Source organism: Ailuropoda melanoleuca, chromosome 10 (assembly GCF_002007445.2).
Source record: "Ailuropoda melanoleuca isolate Jingjing chromosome 10, ASM200744v2, whole genome shotgun sequence".
Classification (NCBI taxonomy): domain Eukaryota; kingdom Metazoa; phylum Chordata; class Mammalia; order Carnivora; family Ursidae; genus Ailuropoda; species Ailuropoda melanoleuca.
The window spans coordinates 3707552-3731310 of NC_048227.1; the positions used below are offsets into that span (position 1 = coordinate 3707552).

Sequence of the window (23759 nt, forward strand, 5' to 3'; positions counted from 1 at the left end):
GTACAGGGTTCTCAGCACAGTGGGCCGGAGCATGCCCTTAACGCCCCATAGCCAGCGCCAGGCACTCAGTGGGCCCCACCACGGCCAGGGGCTGTGCCAGGTGCTGGGACACGGGGACAGAGGACTGGTGCAGCTTCTGCCCAGGAAGTCCAATGACCCAAGGCCGACTGCTCTCAGGTACCGTGCTCCAGGCGTCAGCGCCGTGACCAGAGCCCCCTGGGGCCGCCGGTGAGCCCAAGCCTGCACCTGACTTGTGTTCAGAGCAGAGCACAAAGATACGCTGGGAAAGCAGAGCTATCACACGCCAGTCCCCAAACCTCATTGTCTGATGGGGCTCCAAAACACATAATTGTGTGTGCTACGTGGCCTAAGAAAGGGGCCGGTGGGTACAGTCCGTGAGGCCAGAGGAGGGAGCTCACAGCCCGGCAGGCGCTGCACGTGGGCAGGCCACCAGCACCGGCCGGGAAGACGCACGTAGGCTCCAGGCAGAGAAGGGGTGCAGACAGGGACCTTGTGCACAGAACCAAGAGCGAGAAAGAGAAGCTCAGAGCAGGGACTGGCATCTCAGCGCCAATCTGACCAGCTGGCCGGGAGCACTGTGTTGGGGAGGAGTCTGAAGATCAGGAAGACAAAGCAGCTTCACCAGCTAGTGATGCCTACACGGGAGGCAGATGTCCAGATCCTCTCTTGTCACAGCACAATCTCTCAACGGCGTGGTGACCTCAGACATTTATTCTGGGTTTCTGAGAAGGCTCGCGTGTACGTGGTGGGAAAACCCAAAGCTGGTTCCCGTCTCCGCAGGAAGCTGCCCTCCAGGGGTGAGAAGTGGCAGAGCCGCTGGCTCTTGGCAACAGGAAGGAGCTGACAGGCCAATCCAAGCCCCTTTGGGCAGAACATGTCTAGCAGGGAGGTGTCAGCTCCCCCAAGCTGGAGCCCCCAGGAGTGCGATGACCTAATGCGAGCCAGCGAGGGTGACAAGAGCACCGACGGCTCTTCCCGGAGGCTAAAAGGGCAGAGCTGGCCCAACGTCTTCATCACTGCACCCGAGAAAATCAGCCTTCGCCTCCTCCTACTCCAGCCGCCAGCCCAGCGGACAGAGAGCAGGTGGGTGGGGAGAGCACCTGCCCTGCACCCCGCTTCCCAGACAGCTATGGTCCATCCCAAAGCTCACGCGCCTGGGTGCTGGACAGCCAGCATCGGATTGACCCCTCTGAAAACCGAGCATGCCAACAGGCATGGGCTCTATTTTACACAACGAGGATGCTGAGTGTGCAGACACGACAGTAAGCGTGCCCTGGCCAACACCCGGGCCTCTCCCCGGGTTCCAGAGCCGGAAAACTCGAGGTGTAAAGTGAAGAGAAGTCAATAACACACATAGTTAGCTACGACAGCCAGCCCAGAAACCACGACGACACCTGTATAATGGGATACGAAACAATTAAAAATAGTCATTTACGGATTCATCGATACAAAAACAATCCATGACGTGTTAAATTTTTTAAAAATCAGGGTAGGGGCGCCGGGCTGGCTTAGTCGGTAGAGCACGCAGCTCCTGATTTGTGGCTGTGAGTTCGAGCCCCACACTGGGAGGAGAGATTACTTAAAAATAAAATTTAGGGGCACCCGGGTGGCTCAGTCATTAAGCATCTGCCATCGGCTCAGGTCACGATCCCAGGTCAAGATCCTGGGATCGAGCCCCGCAACAGGCTCCCTGCTCCGCTGGGAGCCTGCCTCTTCCTCTCCCACTCCCCCTGCTTGTGTTCCCTCTCTCGCTGGCTATCTCTCTCTCTGTCAAATAAATAAAATCTTTTAAGAAAAAATAAAACAAAAAATTAAATTAAATTAAAAAAAAAAATCAGAGGGGGTGCCTGGGTGGCTCAGTCAGTTAAGCATCTGCCTTCGGTTCAGGTCATGCTCCCAGGGTCCTGGGATCGAGCCCCACACAGGGCTCCCTACTCAGCGGGGAGTCTGCTTCTCCCTCTCCCTCTGCCGCTCCCCCTGCTTGTGCTTTTTCTCGCTCTCTCTCCCGCGCTCTCACTCTCAAATAAATAAATAAAATCTTTTAAAAAAAAATCGAGTACAAAACCATATAATAAGGTCTGCCATCCATGACGACCTCTGCTTGGTGGAACCATGGGGGGCTTTCACTTAAAAGTAGCTTGATGTATGGTCCCAATGTTTAGAAATATTATAAACACATACTATTTTAACAACCAGAGATGGAGAAACCTTAGCTAATAAGATTTCTCCTGAGAAGTTCAGCAACAAACCACAAAGACAACAGACTGACATGAAGTCTGTCCGGCAAGGCCACCGGAGCCTTAGAATTCAGGAGACCTCCAGGCTCATGGCTCTTCTCAGAATTTTGTGAGCAGCTGGGGCCTCCTTGTCATCAACTCTGACCATCAGGACACAAAACCGGGGGAGGAAGCAGCGACCGTCTTGGCCATGCTGAAACGAGGCACCCATGCTCAGCTCTCGGGAGCACCGCACTCCCACGGCCAGTGGCGTTTCCTCATGAGAGGTCTCTAAATGGCCACTGCCCAAACGACCTGCTTGGGTCAAAGTCTCTCCATGAAGCATTCCTCTCGACTTTTCAAATTCTGCAAGCGTCCCTGTGTTCCAGCTTCACCTCCAGGAATGCCACACTCACTAGGGGACCAGGGGGCCCTGCTCTGCAGAGAGCTGCACGCAAGGGCACGTACGCCTTCTACGGAGGCCCCTAGCAGAGGGCAGGAGGGGAAACGCTACCCCAACAGGAGCAGGAAGTGTTTTAAACTCACTGCCTTTGCCCACGACTGTCCAAGTAACTGCCGCTTCAAAGTCTGAATGAAGTGCAAAGACAGAAAGAATTTCAGAGTTAAAAGATCTTAGCATCAGGGCACTGGGCTGGCTCAGGCAGCGGAATGTGTGACTCTCGATCTCAGGGTTGTGAGTTCGAGCCCCATGTTGGGTGTAGAGATGACTGAAAAATAAAATCTTAAAAAAAAAAAAAAAAGAGGGGCGCCTGGGTGGCATAGTGGTTAAGCGTCTGCCTTCAGCTCAGGGCATGATCCCGGCGTTATGGGATCGAGTCCCACATCAGGCTCTTCTGCTGTGAGCCTGCTTCTTCCTCTCCCACTCCCCCTGCTTGTGTTCCCTCTCTCTCTGGCTGTCTCTATCTCTGTCGAATAAATAAATCAAAATCTAAAAAAAAAAAAAAAAAAAAAAAATTAAAAAAAAAAAAAAAAAAAAAAAAAAAAAAAAAGTTTAAAAAAAAAAAAAAAAAGAAAGAAAGAAAAAGATCTTAGCATCAATTCACAGAAATAGAAAGTGAAATAGAGGCCCCCAGGGGCCAGGAGGGGAGGCACGGGGGTTAGTGTTCCATGGGGACACTGTCAGTCTGGGAAGATGGAAAAATCCAGAGCTGATGGTGCCGATGGACACTATACAAACCTACCTCAGAGATACCGCGGACCCCGTTCCAGACGCCACACTACAGCAAGTACCGAGATGCAGTGAGGATCGCAACAGAGCCACGTGAGCCATTCGGTTCCCCAGTGCGCGTAAGTTACGTTTACTCTGTACTGGGGTCCAGTCAGAGTGCAATGGCATCGTCACAAACAATCTTCGTGCCTTAATTTAAAAATACTTGACCGCTAAACAATGCTAACCATTACCTGAGCTTCCATGGAGTCATACCCACTGATCATGGGTCACCAGAACAAATATGACAATAAAAAAGTCTGAAATGTTGCAAGAACTGCCAAAATGTGACACAGAGACGCACAGTGAGAAAAGGTGTTGGAAAAACAACACTAAACTTCCTCAATGCAGAGTTGTCACAAACATTCAATTTTTAAAAAAAGAAACAAAACAAAAAACAAAATAGTGTATACGAATAAAGGACAATAAAGTGAGGTATGCCTCTACATTTAAAAACGGTCAAGATGGTAAAGTTTATGTTATACGTATAAAAAATCCTCACGGGGCACCTGAGGGGCTCGGTTACGCATCTGCCTTTGGTTCAGGTCCTGATCTCGGGGTCCCGGGACTGAGCCCCACTTGGGCTCCCTGCTCGGTGGGGAGCCTGCTTCTCCCTCTCCCTCTGCCTGCTGCTCCCCCTGCTTGTGCTCACTCTCTCTCTCTGCTAAATAAATAAATAAAATCTTTTATTTTTTTATTTTTTTTTTAAAGATTTTATTTATTTATTTGACAGAGAGAGACAGCCAGCGAGAGAGGGAACACAAGCAGGGGGAGTGGGAGAGGAAGAAGCAGGCTCATAGCGGAGGAGCCTGATGTGGGGCTCGATCCCATAATGCTGGGATCACGCCCTGAGCTGAAGGCAGACGCTTAACCGCTGTGCCACCCAGGCGCCCCTAAATAAAATCTTTTAAAAAATAATAAAAAGTAAAAAAGTCTTCAAAATTAAAAAATATCTTCCTGGGAGGCAGGGAAGAAGGGAGAATGGAAGGGAGGAAGGGAGGCAGGGAAGGAGGGAGGGAGGGAGAGAGGACTGAATCCTTGCACCTCAAAGGGCTTCAGCCCAGAGAAGAAAAGTAGAGACTGATGATTTGGAATTTCTTCTCACGCTGGCTGCAGAGACGGCCACTGCCCGTCGGCCCGCAGGACAGCTCCCCCCGATAAGCTGTCTTAGGTCAAGCTAAGACGAAGGTGAGTAATCTGACAGCGATCATCGGAGCCTTCCATGCAGCCCCTCGCCTGACTTTCCCAGCGTGAGCTGGGAGCGCAGGAATCCCAAGAGCCTGCACGTGATAGTCACCACCATCACACAGCCCAGGGGGACCCGGAGGATCCATGGGGCGCTGCAGACGTGCACACAGGCCTCACAGGCCATGGCATCCGGAGCGTGCCTCCGAAGGGGAGCCTACGAACACCACCGCCCTCAAGTGCTTCCCCACCAACCTGAGCTGACCCAAGCTCACCATCGCCTGCTGGAGGGACAGGAAATACTTACCTGGCCAAAGGTGTATCTGGCCACTTGTTTAGTTAACACAACCCCCAGTGCGATCTGGGTTTACACAGAGTCTTTGAGCTTCCAGCACGAGCAGCAAAGCACTCGGGCTGACATGTAGCAGTCCCTGGGGGCCCTGAAGCTACTGCTTTTCTCCTCCTGGGAGAACAGTGCAAAGGACAAGTGGCAGGTTTAAACTGAAGCTCTGGGAGGACAGGGGCAGGGGAGGAGGTCACTGAACTCATGACATCAATCTGAAGCGACAATGAACATAGCAAGCAGGAAAAACCAGGAGAAAAGCAGGAGCTTTGGGACCCCCGATACTGTGGGCCCACTGACTAGGAGCAGCAGCCTGACCTCTCACCACTCAGCACCCCACCCGAGACACAGTGAAGGCACACTGGTCCCGAGCTCTCCTCTTCCCCTCCCCAGAGAAACCCAACAGAAAAGTAAGGGATCTGCAGAGCTGATCACAGATGAGGATACAGCCTGGTGATAAACACAGCAGACAATGCTCGCTGGGAACAGACGAGACCCAAGTGTGGACAGCAGGAGGGCCATCTGCACCCGGGAGACCGGGAAAATCTGAAAGTCCAGCGATATCAAGGACTGGGACAAGGACGTGGGGCAGGGACTCTCACAGCCCATGAGCGGAAGCATGGCTTGGGAGAGCATTAGGGCATCTTCTCGAACACACCCGAGTGAACACACTCCCTTCTAGAAATCCGCAGACCTGCCCATGGGGGAGCCTGCACAAGGACCCTCCCGGGGACAGAGGAAACACGGGACACAACCCGAATCCCCATCAGCACAACAGACATGTCAAATGTGACGAATCCACTGCTCTCAGCAGGAATGAAGCAGCCCCAGTGAAGAGTAACAAGAAATCGCGACTCCACGTCAGAGGAAAAGCATAGGTCGCATAGCCACGTGCAGGGTTACACGTCTGTGGGTGTGACAAACGTGCAGAAACAAAGCCCCATGCCCTTGCGTGCCCTTGGGGATTTGAAGAGCAAAGTATCCCAGGAGGTTCAGCAAGTCAGAGGAGCTTGACCTCGATCAATACATGATAATCTTGTATTTCTATTTTTTTAAGCTTCTTAAAATATATTCCCAAGGGAATGCAGAAAAAGCCAGAGCTGAGGTTCCACGTCTATGAGGTCCCCGGAGCCGTCAGACTCGCAGAGACAGAAAGTAAAGGGTGGGAGCCGGGGCTGGGCAGGGGCTGGGCAGGGGCTGGGAGGTCAGCGTTCATGCAGACAGAGCCTCCGTGGGGAAGATGAAGTCTGTGGATGGAGGGGGTGCTGCACAAGAGCGAGCGTGTGCTCAATGCCCCTGGACTACACGCTTACAAACAGTTACAATGGGAAACCGTGTTACGTATATTTTACCACAATGAAGGAAGAATGCAGGACTGTAAGAAGAATGAGCAGGAGCCAGACAAACTGACTTCCAACATACACAACATTAAGCAAAAAAGCAAAGCACACATAAGAAAGAAGGCAGTAGGAGAAAATACTATGTGTTCATTTGTGCAAAAAAATACGGAAAGAATAACCGAGAGGTACAAGGCCAGTTGTCGCAGGGGCTTGGTGGCGAGGTGGAGGGACGGGGCCATGGGGCGCTGCTTCTCCAAGGACGCCACTTGATAGAGCACTGAATCTGAGCCACAGTGAGGCTTCACACACCGACACCCCGGACAAATAAAACCTACCAGCATGTGGTGTGAATGCCAAATGCAATACAGTGCAGTAATAAAGGAACCTGACTGCATTACAAATGAGTGACATGACCACACTGAAGAGGGTGGGAAGCAGAGAACGATCCCGAGCAACTCTGGAGGCAGGATACCACGAAGGTCGGACAAGAGCGCGAACACACCCTCCAGGCGGTGAGCTGGAGATCCCAAAACGGCCTTCTGTGTGCAGGAGGGCGGAATGAACCAGCAAACACACTGCGGATGGTGAGAGCCAGGCTGTTCACCAACAGGGAGGAAAGTCAAGAGGAAGGAGGGGAGTCTGCAGGAACCCTGGGACGCTGGGCTGGGATGCGAGGCGTCGGTATGAACTCGTTTTTAATGTCAATGCACATGGGTGATATGGAAATGCAGGGTGTGTGTGTGTGTGTGTGTGTGTGTGTGTGTGTGTGTAAGAACACACGTAGATGAAACTCCTATTGTCCAAGAGGGGGCCTGGAGGCGATGACACCCCAGCAGCAGTGAGCACACCCAACACCCGACCTTGGTTTCTAATTCCACCCTCCGATAAACGGAGCCAGGCTCCATGAAGAAATGGTTGATTCCAGGGCTGGGGCTGGAATGTGTGGTAGTGAGAGAAAGGAAGCAAGTGCCCAGAAAAGGAAGGGGCATGTTGCAAGGGCACAGGACCCGGTCTGAAAGAAACCCCCCCACGGCCAAATCTGGAACCATGTGTGCAACCACAGGAATAGCGTGAGCGTGATGAAAACCCACCAAAGATAAAGGTCCTGAGTCTGTACTGATACAAAGAAATACTAAGTAAATGCGGAGAAGGGACAGGTTCCTCCTCACAGCACAGTTCCCAGTAACAAATCGAGGAGGAACAAAGTAAACAGAAAAAAACAGAAAACCGCCCCCCCTGCCCCCCACCCAGCCCGCCCTCCGCCACTCACCTTCGGAGCAGGGACTGCTGCAGGCTCTTGCAGGTGGCCAGGGACTCCCCGGTGAACATGTGGCACACGACAACGTGCAGGCAGCGGGCCATGAAGGCCAGCACGGCCTCAGGCTGGAGCGTGCCGCTGCGGGACACTAGGCACAGGCGCTGCAGCGCGGAGCACTGGCTGAGCGCCTGGAAGAACTGCGCATTGGCGCTGAAGTAGGGCTGCTCCAGCCTGCGGGGGGAGAGCACAGTGAGCGCCGTGTTGCTGTCGGGCGCGCCGGCCGCAGGGGCCTCTCGGTCTAGGACCCCCCCCAAGCTGTCTTTGGGAGCTAAAGAGGGCCTACACCAGCTGTCCCCACGCTGGTCTAGGCCACAATCCCCTGGAGTGCTGGGAGGGGACTCCAACCCCAGGGTCTTTGCAGAAGATCCCAAGTTGGGGGGAAACCCCGCAGGCCTGATGCAAGCAGCCAGCTGCTGTACAGACCCCAGCCAAGTCCCAGCTGGGAGCCTAGAGACCACCAGTTTACTGTCCTGCCCGTGCAGCACCCCACCCACCTCAAACGCTGACCTGCTGGGCAGGGGGCAGGGAGATGTTCTTGATACGGTCCCTGTCACACATCACTGCTCGTCTGTCACACACAAAGAAACTCCAAGGGACAGGGAGGGGATCTGGAGGTTGGGGCGGAAGAGGTGCCCGAGCCAGGCGGGGCCGCTGGAGCCATGGAGGGAAGGGTAGGGCAGTACCGGGCAGATCCACAGTCCTCTAGAAGGGAGGGAAAAAGAGCCAAGCTACAAAGCCAGGACTGCAGGTGCAGACAACAGAAGAAAGACTGGAGACCCACCCAGGTCAGCCCTGCTTTAGAGAGACAGACAGGAAGAGATGGCAAGAGCCACGCCGGCCGCCGGGCAGGGCCTCGGCATGGGCAGGAAGGAGTGCTGGAGTTGGCACTAACACTCTGGCCACAGGGACCAGAGCAGGACCCGGGAACGTGAAGGACGACACTCCAAATCCTTCCAGACCTTTCTGCACACCCAGGCGAAAAGCCTAGAGGGCAGAGCAGTTCTGAGGGCAGAGCGATGTGATGGGGACACACCGTTGGAAACGCTGAGGAAAACTGACAGGGCAGCTCAGCACCAGCTGGGAACACGGCTGTGGAACCTGCAGATGTCCCGATTTGTGGCAGGACACAGGGCCACGGGCCACAAGAGCCCTCCAGAATGAGAGCCGTGGGAGATGGGAGGGTTGGGAGAAGCTAACAGGATTCCAGGAGCCGCCAGGAGGAGGGCCAAGAACTAGAAGGGAGAAGGGAGCTGGTGGGAGTTGTGCCCCCCTCAGATATGTGACAGTCCTGACCCCTGGCACCCATGAATAAGCCTCACTTGGAAACAGGGTCGTGGCGGATGCAATGGCAGATGCAATGAAGCCTCACGTTCACTCTCCCACCATCAGTGGAAACTCAGAGCATATGAGGGCTAAGAGCTGCACCCAGCACCAGGATAAGGTCATGCGAGACTAAGGGCTCTAATCCAGCGGCCCGTTCCTTACAAGAAGGCCACGCAGAGGCACAGCACCGTAGGGACATGCAGGGAGAGTGCCACGTGACAACGCAGTGCTCATAAAAGGAGAAGTTTCTAGGAGGAGCAAGAAATGCCCACACCCACGCCCACAAGGCAGCGGGTCTGCGCTGGGGACAGCCTGTCCCAACCCCCAAGGGGAGAGAGACCGCAAATGCTCTGAATGCAGCAACATCCCGAGAGAGGCTGATCTGACCGGGACTGGGTGTAGGGCAGAGGACGGCCCCCCAGTCCTCAAAGCCAAACAAGACCCAAACGGGCCACACACTAGATCCCCAGCACCCAAACACCCAGGGACACTAACAAGTCACAGGACAAAGGGAGAGAGGATTTTAAAATGGGGTCTTTGAGGGGCACCTGGGGGGCTCAGTCAGTTGAGCATCCACTCTTAATTTCAGCTCAGGTCATGTTCTCAGGGTCGTGAGAGCGAGCCCCACATCAGGCTCCAGGCTCAGTGCAGCGTCTGCTCGAGATTCTCTTTCCCTCTCCTTCTGTCCCTCCCCCTGATCGTGCTCTCTCTAAAAATAAATAAAATATTTAATAAATAGATAAATAAATAAAATGGGGTCTTTGAGGAAAAAAGAGCGATGCCAGCCACGTAATAGAGCAGCCACCGGACAGAACGTCCCCCAACAAGGTATGTTCCATCCTGAGCTGTCCAGTGGGGGAGCCACCACTCACTGAAATGTGGCTAGTGAGACTGGTTTTTAATTTTATTTCATATATATATATATTTTAAAGTACTCTCTATGCCCAAAATGGGGCTCAAACTCATAACCCCAAGATCAAGAGTTACATGGTCTACGGAATGAGCAAGCCTGGTGCCCCTTAATTTTAATTAAATGTAAGTGGAGTGTGATCTCCAGGTCATGAGTTCAAGCCCCACATGGGGTGTAGTGATTACTAAAAAAAATAATAATAATAAACAAACAAATAAATGCAAGTAGAAATCCTAGTAAGCTTCTGACACTAATACTGTTAGAGGAACTGTGGGTCCTTCTGGGGTAAGATTTCAAAAAGCCTCACGTTCACTCTCCCACCACCAGTGGAAACTCAGAGCATATGAGGGCTAAGAGCTGCACCCAGCACCAGGCAGGAGGGAGGCTGCTGGCAGGGCCGTTCTGGGCACCAACGCTAGGGCAAGAATCCCCCGGGGCGGCCACGGCCGTCAGAGACACAATGCAAGCGGGTGTCCCTCACCAGAGATGTGGAGCCGGGCCTTACCCCCGGACCCCGCTGAATGAATTCCATCCTCACAGAAAGAGCTCAGAGAGCCAACAGCAGAGAGCAGCGCCCCTCAGAGACGCGAAGGTGGCTGTGTGCAGTCCTAATGCCCTCCCAGCAAGGATAAGGTGACAACCTAAGCCACGCAGGGCCCAGACAGCAAGCAAATGTCATCCAAGTTAGGAATGTGAATTTTTTGAAAAGTTGCCTTTTCTTGAGAAAATGTTTGCACACACTCTTTGATTCTCTCTTTCAAAAACAAATTATTCTTTTAAAAGTCCTAAGATAAGCATCCCTTTGCAGACCTGAAAGTGGGAAAATGGGAGGGCGGAAGCCCAGAAGCAGGCCTCCGGGCTCTGGCTTGTTCCTGGGGCGGCCAGCAGGAAAGGAAGCACAGGCCTGGGGCGCCTCGGTCACTAGGTGGCGCTGTGGGTCCACGCTAAGGGATGAAGATCTCTGTTACAAACCCAGTAAGCACAGGGTGAGTGTGCTGTGTTCACACACGCTTTTAAACGGTTTTCAACTAGCCAACCACTTGCAGGCTCTCCCACTCCGAAGGAAAACGCCTGCAACAGGTGTCTGGGGTGGGGGCAGGCCTGTCCACTCCACCGGCTGCCTGGACAGGCGGGGCCCACGTGTTCAAACCTCTCTTCCGCTCCCAGCACAGCAGGGCTGGGGATGACGAAAATGATCCATCACAATCACCTTTGCCTTGGGGAGCTGTAGTCCTGCTCCCTCCCAGCCAGTGAGCATCTGGCCTCCAGAGCCTGCTCCCCGAGAGGCAGCCTGGTCTCCCCAAGGTTTTGTGGGCACAGGAAGATGCTCGGGGAGCACCCCTCATCTGCCCACCCACCTCCAGCAGGGGCTAGGCCTCTAGGCCAGTCTTGGGACAGCCTCCAGGGCCTGGCTCCAAACCAGCCCTCTCGCTTCCGCCCAGACGCTGCCCTGTATCTGAGGTCATGAGTAGCCCAGGGTGACTCAGGGTAATGCTTTCCCCTCCCTCCCCTGTGAGGCAGGGCTTAATTAGTCCTGGGAAAGAAGGTGCCCTTCTCTGTCCAGCTTGTAATTCTCTCTGCCGAGGTGCGCCTCTGGAACGACGTGTTCCTGCACCACCTCCCCGTAGGAGCGGCCCTGGCTGCACGGACACAGCTCCCGGCCAGGAGTCCCAGTGGGCACAAAGCTCCAACTGATGGGGCTTGCTGATGGGGACAGTGGTGACAGCAGCTGGCCGGCCAGGGACCCCAAGGGCTGCCGTCTCAGGGACATTTCCACCGGGAAGAGCAGGAGCTGCCCAGGGAAGCTCTAACAGCAGCGTGCCAGCCTCTCCCGGGCTTGAAGCACCACTTCCTCTCTGCGGCTCCTGCCCACGGCAGGCGGGCAAGTACCACCTGCTCCTTTCACTCCAGCCTCCCTGGGCTCGGCTTGCCGCAGAAGGCAGGAATCCAGAGGAACGGGGCCATTTGGCCGCATTTTAGAAAGTGGTGTTTGTTCTGAACAGGCAGTACCCAGCTCTGATCAGACATGGTTCTCAGCAGCCGGCGTGCACAGAGAGTCCATTATGAGCGGCAGTCAAGTTCTCGGGCTGACCTACAAAACCCATTTATCCCAGGTCCTGCAGGCCTCCCCAGCCACAAAACCCACCACGCATGCACGGCCCTGCTCCGGGGGAGGACCTCGCCACAAGGATCACGTTCCGGCCCCCGAAGCCACTCGGTGACCACTAAATGCTGCTGTGTTACGAGGTCCGATGTTCAACGGCCCCATGAGGCAGGAAGTGTTTCCAGCAGCCCACAGACCAGCTGCATCACCTAGGCAAGCTCCTCAATCCTCTGGGCCTCACTTTCCTCGTCTGCAAAATGGGACAAGAGCTCTACTCCTGGGGTGATTCAAAACGTCAAAGGAGTCAAACCTGGACGCACAGGAAAAGCACCTGGCAGCCGTGACAAGCACACCAGCAAAATCCAACCCAGTTGGCACCCCCAGCCCTTCCTGTAGCTCCTGGGACACATTCCGGCTCCATCTGCCACCCACCCGCCCGCCGGCTCCTGCTCGGTCGGCTCTCTGATTCTTCCTCCACCTCGTGACTCTGGCTGAGTGACCCCAGGCCCAGTCTGTGGTCTGCTCACTTCCGCACGCTGCCTGGGGTCCACGGCCTCACACACTCCGGCGTGCACGTGCGCAGTCGAGCCACACAGCCTCCCCCTCTCCGCTGATGGCAGCCGCGGCAGTTCAACTACTTGGGCCAAAAGCCTTAGCACCATCTGGACCCACCTAGACCCCCACCTGCCCCATGGACCAGATCGATCAGCAGACTCCGGGTCTCTCCCTGAGTGTCAGACACAGCGTCCTGACAGTGGCCCTGCTCGCGCCCTGGCCCATCTGTTTCTACACAGCAGTATGACCTGCCCCTCTGCTCCCCTCTAGCTACAAGGGCCCCTGGCTGCTCCTGAAACACCCGGCACAGCCCATCTCAGGGCCCTGGCATGAACTCGGCTCTGTCCAACAAAACCCTCCGGGCAGAGGGGAACGTTCCACACATGCGCCCTGTCCACCACGGCAGCCAGGAGCACACAAGCTCACCGAGCACCTGAAATGTGACTTGTACCACTGAGAAACTGCATGCCTGACTGTACTTCACGTTAACTCATTTAAATGTAAGTCGCCTGTGATTCACGGACACTAGCGGCTCCTGCCGCTCCACCTGCCTGGCTGGGAATGTTCCTCCCAGGTTCTACTTTGCTAACTCAACTTTGTGAAGAAATCTTTTCTCACATCTCACCTTCATGACGTCCACCCCCTGCCCTCTAGCATCCCTCAGCCCGCTCTGCTTCTTTCTTCCCAGCATCCTTTGTTCTCTCATAAACCACATTCTTTCCTCTGTGCACTGTTGGCCCACTTTCCCCACTGGAATTTAAGCTCCCCAGGAACAAGGATCTCTCTGCTTAGGACAGAACCCAGAGTAACAGGTGTTCAGGTATTTGCTAGATGGAGAAAGAACCATCACGGGGACCTCAGGTACCAAGCCCTGTTCCACAGGCCTTACAGGTACAAATTCCTTTGGTCTTACCAGCCCCACTTTACAGGTAGAGTACCTGGGAGTGCCTGGGGCGGGGGGGGGGGGGGGGGCCAACCCCCCCCCCCACTCCCCTCTCCCCCAAGCAGAGCGGCCAGCAGCCCAGGGAGCCAGGAGCATCTGCGTCTCCAGGGGGCCCTGCAGGCAGCAGACACTGAATGCTCTGGACGTGAGGCAGGTGTTTGAGGGAGAGATTTTAACTACTCTGACTTGTTAAATCACGTGACTGTATTACTTTATTTTACCTTCATCAATTTGTTTTTATCCAACACTCCCCGATGATGACCAAATGGTGTGACCACAGTCCAGTCAGGAAAGGTACACGGTTTAAAGGGCTGGCAGGAAGGCAAAAAAGACTGATGACAAAGACGAGAGACCCAAAAATACTTTGACTCGGAATTTGGTGAAATTCGACCTCAAATGCTCACTCGACCTCCCCTTGATAAGGAACATTCACTTCCTAATCACAGACTCTGGTAGGTTAGCAGGGTCGCAGACCGGCAGAGTCTTTCTTCTGTCTGTTAATATAGGGAATCGTCTGCACCTTCCAGCGACATGTGGCCTGCTGAACACGCAGCCACCACCACTTCTTCCAGAAAGGCCAGTGACGTGACAGCAAAGGCACAGGGAGAAGCAAGGCGGGACAAGGCGCTGGACAGAAAAGAACCAGTGAAAAGAGAGGGTCCGGATTTCTGGTATCAGACACACAAGGCAGGTGTGGGCATCTCAGAAGTCGGAAAGGCCCGTCCATGCAGGGGGTGGTGGAGGGGGCTGCCCGCTGCAGTCAGGGCCTCTCCTCCACCCCACCCTGGCAGGAGAGGTGCCCAAGCCGGAGAAAGTAACACAGAGGACCTGATGTGGGCCACGAGGCAGAGGCGGGCAGGAAAAGGGACACTGGGTGGGCGGGGGGCGGGGGAGTCAGGAAGCAAAGAGCAGGTCTGCAGTCCTCACTCCCACGAGCCCTGGGAAGCCAGAGCCAGGAGTGCCCAGCCCACCTGGAGCAGGACAGAGGGTCCCAAAGGCCCTGCAACAGAAACAGCAATTCTGCCCACTTCGCGTCCCTAACCCTCTCATGACCTCTCGTATGACCTGCGGGCAAGCTACGGAAGTGGCTGGGGAGGCACAGGAGCCCAGTGCACGGGGCTCTGCACACGCTACACAGCCTCACGGACACTGGACAACAAAACTCGCACGAAGTTCACTTTGACTCAGATTTCCAAATCAGGGGCTTCTAAAAACAGCATTACGGATCTCAAAGCAAGTGCAACCGGAACGTGCAGGACACAGCATAAACGACTCCCAGATACGGGGCTCTGTGGACACTCAGGCTGAGGACCCAGCTGCGAATCCAGGGAGTGTGGACCCAACATGGCAGAAAACACCTGCTCTGCCACACGGAAGGCCAGGCTTGGACGCTGGGCCTCTCACCCCCCGATGAGCAGGGCCTTAGGGAGCCGCACTGTTCGTGTTGTGCTTGGAGGGGAAAGTGGAAGGAGGGCAGACACGGTCAGCAGTGGAGGTCTGGAAGGCTCCAGGGTGTGAGCGGCAAGCACTCTGCCAGCTCCAACTCAAATCTGGTCCATTTCCTGTCACATGTGGACACTTTTTTTTTTAAAGATGTTATTTATTTATGTGACAGAGAGACAGCCAGCGAGAGAGGGAACACAAGCAGGGGGAATGGGAGAGGAAGAAGCAGGCTCCCAGCGGAGGAGCCCGATGTGGGGCTTGATCCCGGAACGCCGGGATCATGCCCTGAGCCGAAGGCAGACGCTTAATGACTGCACTACCCAGGCGCCCCACATGTGGACACTTTCTGACGGGAGAGTGGAGGTCTGCAAAGGACACAGATGTCTCCATTTTGCACGGCCACAGGGCCACGGTCAAGCTCAGTTAGACTGAGCTGGGTGACCCTCAGCTCCTCCCTCAAGCTTCCACTGCCTTATCTGTGAAATGGGAACCATGAAGGGCTGTCACCGGGATTAAACCAGACGGTGCCCGAAAGCCCTTGGCTGAGCACCTGGCCCTCACCAAGAGCACAAAGTGCGGGCTGTTGTGGGGACAATGACACACGCGTCTCAGGGCCCCTGGTGCCGCCCCCACACCCCACCCCTCAGCTCCAGCCTGACAGAGAGACCAGCTAATGATCTACGCCCCGCCACCACTTCCTCCCCACCTTGAAGCCCTGCTAGAGCTGGGGTCTGCTGCCACCATACCTTTCGAGCAGTTTCTGGGAAACTGCAATTTTGCAAGATCATATCTGTCAAGATTTTCAAACAGGTCTCGAGTCAACAAAGGTCCCCTTTAAATGCTGGGTCCTCACGAGAGCCCCCCTCATTCCATGGTTCGACTCAGGAGTCCATTTCATGTCTGGGCTCTTACAGCAACAGCCTGGGTGGGCTCTGCCCCCACTCTCTCAGATCAGCCTGCCTCCTGCTCCAGGCCACCGCCACCTCCCAACCACGTGTGGCCTCCGCTTCGGCGCCCCTCTCTCCAGCTCCTCCATCCTGGCCCCTCCTGTCCAGGTGGGGTGCCGGTGGGGGTGGGGGCCTTCTCCAACTGGAAATCGGCCCACTCCGTCCGCCGGCTGAAGGCCTGCAGCACTTCCACCTCACCTGGCTCCCAGCCCCACCTCGTCGCCTGTGTTCTGGGACAGCCGTGTTTTTGTGAGCCCAGGGGGCTGTAGCACAGGCGGCCTACTTTCCCAGAAAGCCTCGGCCTCGAGTCTCCCAGCTCCCGGACTCGTAGCTCCGAGAATCAGAGTCGGACAGAAAGCTGTGAGTTCGGCCCCGGCTCCCCAGCTTCCCAGGTCTGCTGTGAGGGAGCACCTTCCAGCAGCACCTTCCAGCGCATCCCTGCCTCCTGCCTGCCCCCTGGGCTCCGCCCACTGCTGCCGCCCCGCCCGGACTCTCAGCCACTAGAGGCCAGCCCGCCCCTCGCCCCTCAGCTCGGCAGGCAGGCAATAGGTGAGCAAACATCTGAGCGGCCGCGCTACCCACGTTCCCGCGTCGCTTCTAACCCTCCCAGGGGCCCGCAGGGGTCACAGAGGAGCTGCCAGGGCCCCCTCACCTGAGGTCCTTCAGCCGCTTGCAGTGCTTCAGCATGTCCGAGAGGGCGGACATGTAGACCACCTTCCCCATCATGCCCAGGTTGGCCAGCGAGAGGGACTGCAGCTGCTGGCACTGCAGGCCGATGCTGACCAGCCCGGAGCCCGTCAGGATGCTGGGCAGCTGGGCCAGCGTCAGGTGCCGCAGGAACGCCAGCTGGCCGATGGCGGCCACCTCCGAGTCCCCGACGTTCTGCGCCCGGCCACAGGGCGGGAGGGAGTTGCGGATGGCGGGCTCGTTGCGCGGCATGGCGGAGGAGAAGTTGGACCCAATCAACTCGAGGCGCTCCAGAAAGGGCACATTCTTCAGCAGAGACCAGAACACGGAGGAGGGCTGAGGGCCTGCCTGCCCCGAGAAGGGGTTGGGGCAGGACTGCACGCCGATGCGCACCTTCTTGCCGAAGCCGCGGGGCACGGCGTGCATGGCGCTGGGCCGGCGCGCGGTCGGCCCGCGGCGCCGAGTCGGCGACGGAGCAGACGGGCAGGGACAGGGAGCGCAGGTGGTGCAGCCGGGCCAGCAGCTGGCAGAGGTGGCGGCCCGGGCCCTCGGAGCTGTGGTGGTGGGCGGCCGAGAGGTTGAGGTGCCGCAGGTTGCGGCAGGATGCCACGAGCGTCTCTAGGATGCCGCTGTCGATATCGTCCTCCGCCTTGCGGAGCAGGGAGTCCGGGGACAGGCAGTGCACGCAGCCGCTAAGGTTCAGGCTGGCCAGGCTGCGGAGCTCCTTCCCGCCGTTGATGACCCGCTGGATCAGGTGGCCGCCGGACAGGGTGCAGCGGCTGAAGCTGAAGTAAAAGGGGTTGTTGAACTTCATGTGCTGCAGCAGGGACGAGCCGTTGAGCCAGGACCTGGGCAGCTGCAGGGCGTCCAGCGCCACGTTGCGGGCCATGGAGTCCAAGAGGTTCTTGGTGGCCCCGCTCTCGGCGAAGCTGCCGGGCACAGAGATGAGGAAGGCGTGGAGGTTCTCGGGCGTGCGGTCGCTGAGCACGGCCAGGTAGAGCCGCACCACCTCCTGGTTGATGTAGCCTGGGGCCAGGCGCGCGTAGAAGACGCGCAGGTTCTGGTAGTGCGGCACGTTGCTCTGGCCCACCATCAGCTGGCCCGAGAGGATGGCACCCTCGCGCGTGCGGTCGAGGATCTCGAAGTAGAGCAGCAGCTTCTCCAGGCTGGTGCAGCAGGGCACGACGCCATAGGACGGCGTGTACAGCGTCTGCTTGAGCTCGCGCACGCGGCTCAGCGTGGCCTTGCACTCGCCGCTCAGCTGGCCGGCGTCGAAGCCGGGGCTCACGTCGATGGCCAAGGAGCGCAGGTGCTGCAGGGCCGAGAGCATCTTGGAGAGGCGCAGGGAGGTCAGGTGGCAGCCCGAGAGGTTCACCTTCACCAGGCTGCGGCAGCGGGCCACATGCTCGATGGTGGCACCCGAGAGCCAGTAGCAGCCGGCCATGTTGAGCTGCTGGATCTCCCGGCCGATCTCCTTCACCAGCTGCTTCACCTTGTCCTCGCTCGCCTGCGGGGGGCGAGGGGGGTGGCAGTCAAGGAAGGAAAGGGGATGAAGGCACCCAGCTGACTCCTTCACCTTCATCCTCAGGTCGCACCCTCCCCCACGACCATCAGGGAGCCCCGAGGGGCCCCGCAGGGGCTCACTGCTCCAGCGGAGGAGGGACGCTGGAGGGGAGAGCTGGCCCCTCCTTGTCCGCCCCACATGCTTACCTACCACCAACAGTCAAGAGTCCCCAGCTAGGCAGGAACGTAAAAATGGTGCAGCCGGTGTGGAAAAGTGGGGTGGTTCCTCAAAAAGCTCAACACAGAGTGACCATGGGACCCGGCAATTCCCGTCCTCGGCGTGCGCCCAACGGAATGGGAAAAACAGGGATTCACTCCACGCTCCCCGATGCTCACAGCAGCACTAGTCACAGGAGATGGAAACAACCCAACGTCCACCAACAGACGGATGGATAAACACAACGTGGTCTGCACGTACAAGGGAAGGAGCAAAGCTCTGACACACGACACACGTGGGTGAACCCTGAGGACATCGCACAAGTGGAAATAAGCCATTCCTAAAAGATCCATGTTGTGTGGTTCCACTTGTGAATTATCCAGAAGAGGCAAATTCAAAAGCAGAAGCAGAACAGAGGGGGCGCATGGGTAGCACAGTCGCTAAGCATCTGCCTTCGGCTCAGGGCATGATCCCGGCGTTCCGGGATGGAGTCCCACATCGGGCTCCTCCGTTGGGAGCCTGCTTCTTCCTCTCCCACTCCCCCTGCTGTGTTCCCTCTCTCGCTGGCTGTCTCTCTGTCACATAAATAAATAAAATCTTTAAAAAAAAAAAAAAGAAGCAGCAGCAGAACAGAGGTTCCCAGGGTCTGGGGAAAAGGGGAATACGGAGTCACTGCTCGAAGGATCCAGAGTTTCTGTTCAGGGTGATGGAAAAGTTCTGGAAACGCCGATGACGGGGGCACAACACCACAAATGGACGTACCGCGTAACATACAGCAGCATGCACTTAAAAACGGTGAAGGTGGTAAATGTTATGTGACGTGGGGTTTTCTGAATCACACAATGGAATCGTGCCCTGGAAATTTGATCCTTTCCATCATCTGCATTTTCACATCACTAAACATTCCTCAAAAACCTGCTGTGGACTGCTTATGTGAGCCACAGGACGTCTAGTGAGGGAACCCGGGGGCCGACGAACGGCTGGACATCCTGGCTGCCGCCAAGGAGGCCTTCAGAAGCAACACTGCCTTGAGCGCCCATACATGTGATGTCCCTGCATCCTGATCATTCTCTGAGGTGGACTCGCGCACACACTGCTGTGCAGGCACAGGACACGCGCATCAGTGCTCCAGGTGCACGGTGCTGCAGCATTGCGCCGGGGGCACCTGCCCCTCCCTCTCCAGGAAAGAACCCTGCCAGGCAGAAAGCCTGACCTCGGCTCTGGGGGCTCAGCTCAGCCTCCCCGCACACCCACACTCCCCCAGCAGAGAGGAGCACAGCACGCTCGCACAGAGAGAACCAAGCTCTGGAGGGGCCTCACTCGGGGATCAAATGCATAGCTTCACAAGCAGTGACAAAGGTTAGGAACCCCTCCCACAGTCTCCTAAAATTTGGGTTCTGGTCAAGACCTCTATTGTTATCTTTAAGATATGTCATCAGTTGACTTTCAACAAAAGTTGCAAGGCAATCATAAAAAAGAATGAAATCATGCCATTTGCGACAACACGGATAGAGCTAGAGAGTATAATGTTAAGTGAAATAAGTCAGAGAAAGACAAACACCGTATGATTTCACTCGTACGTGAACTTAAGAAACAAAAGAGCAAAGGTAAAAAGAGAGAGACAAACCAAGAAACAGACTTAACTACAGAGAACAAAGTGATGGTGATCAGAGGGGAGACGGGGGCAGGGGGGTGGGGAGAGAATAGGTGATGGGGATTGAGGAGTGCACTTGTGGTGAACACCAGGTGGTAAACACCTAAAACTAATATAGCAGTGTATGTGAACTATACTGGAATTAAAATTAAAAAACATAATAAAAAAATTCACAAGGCAACTATTGAGGAAAGGACAACCTTGTCCATAAGTGATGGTGGAACAACTGAAGAGCCATATGCAAAGAAAGAAACACTCGATCCTTACCTCACACCACATATAGAGATTAACACAACAGGGATCGTACAACTTGTATAAGACAACGTAGCAGAAAATCTTCACACCTCAGGTTCAACAGTTTTCTTCAAGAGATTACAAAAAACATGAACTCAAAACAAATCAATCAACTGGATTTCAACTTAAACACTTACTCTCTTCAAAAGATACGGTTAAAAAAAAAAAACAAAACAGAAAGGCAAGCCACAGAATCTGAAAGAAAATACTCACAATACGGGTATCCAAGAAAGGACCCAGAGTACAAGAGAAGTCTTAGAACCCCACAAGAAAAACCCCTATGCAGTAGCTTCTGGAAAGAAGATATACGAACGACCCAGGACTGGATGGAAACAGCATCACGGGCACCCCAGCCTCCTACCTAGACCAGGTAAAAGCACAAGGTGACACCTGCCCGGCCTATCAGAAGAGTGGACATTTAGGGGGCGCCTGGGTGGCACAGCGGTTAAGCGTCTGCCTTCGGCTCAGGGCGTTGATCCCGGCGTTATGGGATCGAGCCCCACATGGCTCCTCTGCTATGAGCCTGCTTCCTCCTCTCCCACTCCCCCTGCTTGTGTTCCCTCTCTCGCTGGCTGTCTCTCTCTCTCTCTGTGAAATAAATAAATAAATAAAATCTTTAAAAAAAAAAAAAAGAAGAAGAGTGGACATTTAGAAGCCTGGCCTGGTGGGTGCAAGGCAGCTGAAGGCCCACACGCAGCTGCCGAGGGGTGGGGTAAGACGGTGCATGCCTGCACCACGAAAGTTCTGGAACCCACTCCTGGGCATCTGCCAGGAAGTCCGGCTCCCTCCCAGCCATTGAGCCCACGCCCTCCTGACGGGTGGCACGCTACCCGCACCTCTCGGCCTCTAGCTTTCCTCACCTCATGTGTCTCGGAAGCTGAGCCGGTCAGGACTCTGAGCACCCGCCCCCCTCGTCACCAGCCTCACGGCGCCCCACTGCCCAGCTGCGCTAGCCCCCAGGTGGGCTGTCCCCAGCCCTGCGACCCGCGCTCACCTCATAGTCCTTCTGCAGCAGCACGGTGTGGGTGAGGCTCTTGTCCAGGCAGAGCACCGCGAGCTTCCGGCAGGTGCGCCGGACGTTCAGGACCAGGTCTGTACTGGGCACGTGGCTCAGGATGTGCAGCAGGATCTCATCCGAGAAGCCGAGGAGGTGGGCGCCCACCGCCACGGCGGCTGCCGCAGGGGGCACATCGTCATCGTTGGATGTGTCCTGAAAAGAAGGGCAACACCGAATTCCTATGGGATCCCGAGGGTGGCCTTCAGCACGGCCTCCTCAGCCAAGGACAGATGTCAAGGGCAGCCCTCGCCATGGTCTGTGGGAAAGAAGGTGATTTTACCAAAAATCTCAACTGCAGAGCAAGAAGCCATGATAGTCTTCAAAAGCCCCTTCTAGATGCGTGTACGAGGATCTCACTTCAGAAGTTAAGAGATTCAAAAATGAAACTTGAATTCTCTTCCAAATTTAAGGGGTTTTCCTACAAAAGGTCTCCTATTAAGTCTGGCATGTTTCAGGCTCCACTTAACGACCACCGGCCAGGGCCGTCTGCGTGTGAAAGCTGCTGTCCTCCCGCTGTCCCATCGTCATGCTGTATTCTTAAAACGCTCGGGGGGGGGGGGAATTCTCTCAAGTAACAGTAAGAACCGGGGCTGACATCAGTGACTTCACCTCTCAGGGTTGCTGTGATGGATCTCAAGCCCTCTGCCAGCCGCGGGGCAGCTCTTCCCAGCACTGGCATGAAGGGCAAGAAAAGCCAGAGAACAAAACCATCACGTCCTTATGAATAAGAATCAGCACTTACTTATGACATTTTTACATCTTAAGATCAGTACAAGCTAAGGGGAAGCGCACAATGTATCCCCTCCCTTATCACACTTTCTGGCTAGGAACTTGTGTTGGTATCTCCCAGAAGATGTCTACACATTTCAGTTTGTTCTGGTAGCTATCTGCAAAAGGTTTTCTTCCCTAATGTGGGCCTTCCACCATTCCCGGGTTGATGGGTACAACCGAGAGGGAGGGGGTTCAATCCACGTTGGTGGGACATGAAATCCCCAAATCAAGGACAAAGGAACTGGAGGCTCTCAGGGGAGCCCATGGTGGGGAGGGATCCCAGCATCTTCCCAGCACTCCCCAAAAGGGATCTGCCCCCCGCTAAACAGTCCTAAGGGGGTGCCTGTCTGACCGCCCCCAGGAGAGAGCACCCAGGATTATTTCTCCTTTCATTTCCAGCGATTCTGTCTGCAAGCTCTCTTCCTTCGGCTGACTTTTCTTCTGCACATATTTGCATGGATGGAAGAGTGGAGGCCTGGAAAGCCCTGCTGCTGCCATGGCAACCGTACACCGGTGCGCAGCCCCCACCCCACGGCCTCCAGGGGTTTCCCCGGGCCCTCAGACTGCAGCACCCCTCTACTCCATCCTGACAAGCTCCACAGCCTGCCAAGCCCTCCCCAGGCCTGAGAAAGGGTCTCCACAAATATTTCCCACCTGTTTAACAGCACCGGCCCTTCCCACGTTCCCTTCTCCATAAGAGGCAGCAGCCAGACGTGCCGTCACTGCTCCCCTTTCCATCTGAGGTGCCTTCAGTCCTGTCTCCCTACTCCCAAGGTCTGCGAGGGCACCCAAGTCCGCAGTGCTCTGGGGCGCGATATTCTGGGGTTAGTGTTCTCAACCATTAGTGACTTCCCTAAGCTCAGTGCTTCCCAGAACCAGTCAGGGGGATCAGATTCCCAGACCCCACCCCAGACCTAGGGACTCCGTCTGCAGGGAGAGGCTCAAACCAGAGGGATCCTTATCAGGCAAGGTTAGCAATGGGGCTCCAGGGCTCCAGCAGGGAGAGGGCCTGTGGGCAAGAGGAGAGGGACGACTTAAATCCGTTGAGCAGCCTGAGGCAAACCGCTCCTCATCCCCTATCTGCAGATTTATCAAAGTAGGAATGCCTTCTGGGAGGCGCCTGGGGGGCTCTGCCTTTGGCTCGGGGCGTGATCCCGGGTCCCTGGGATCCAGCCCCACATCGAGCCCCGCATGGGGCTCCTCCGCTGGGAGCCTGCTTCTTCCTCTCCCACTCCCCCTGCTTGTGTTCCCTCTCTCGCGGGCTGTCTCTCTGTCAAACAAATGGATAAAATCTTTTAAAAAAAAAAAAAAAAGAAGAATGCCTTCTGGGAGCAATGAGAACATAGGGCAAAACACCGTACGAATCTCCAGCACCCTATAATGTCCACATTATACGATTAATACTGAATTTCTCTTAAAACCACCCAGAAGTTACAGGGGCACCTAGCTGGCTCAGACAGTAGAGCATGTGACTCCTTACCTCAGGGTTGTGAGTTTGAGCCCCACATTGGGCATGGAACTCACATTTTTTTTTTAAAGACACCATTAAAACCACCTAGAAGTTACATTAAAAAGAAAAAAAAAACAGGAACTCAGTTCCAGCCCCCTCTGTCCAGTCTCAGCACACCCCGCACGATGATTTTGCCACATTCTGTGCTCCCAAATGTTGCCCCGAGGCCAGCCCCCTGCAGGCACTCGCC

At 55.6% G+C, this 23759-nt stretch overlaps 1 protein-coding gene across 1 annotated transcript in view; it reads right to left on the minus strand.

Moving 5' to 3' along the window:
- Window positions 1-23759, minus strand: part of FBXL18 (F-box and leucine rich repeat protein 18) — a 41012-nt gene that overhangs the window by 12660 nt on the left and 4593 nt on the right. Inside the window, 4 exon segments of the mRNA XM_034669764.1 lie at window positions 7604-7822; window positions 16529-16993; window positions 16995-18070; window positions 21226-21441. Coding sequence (XP_034525655.1) covers window positions 7604-7822; window positions 16529-16993; window positions 16995-18070; window positions 21226-21441 — 1976 coding nt within the window.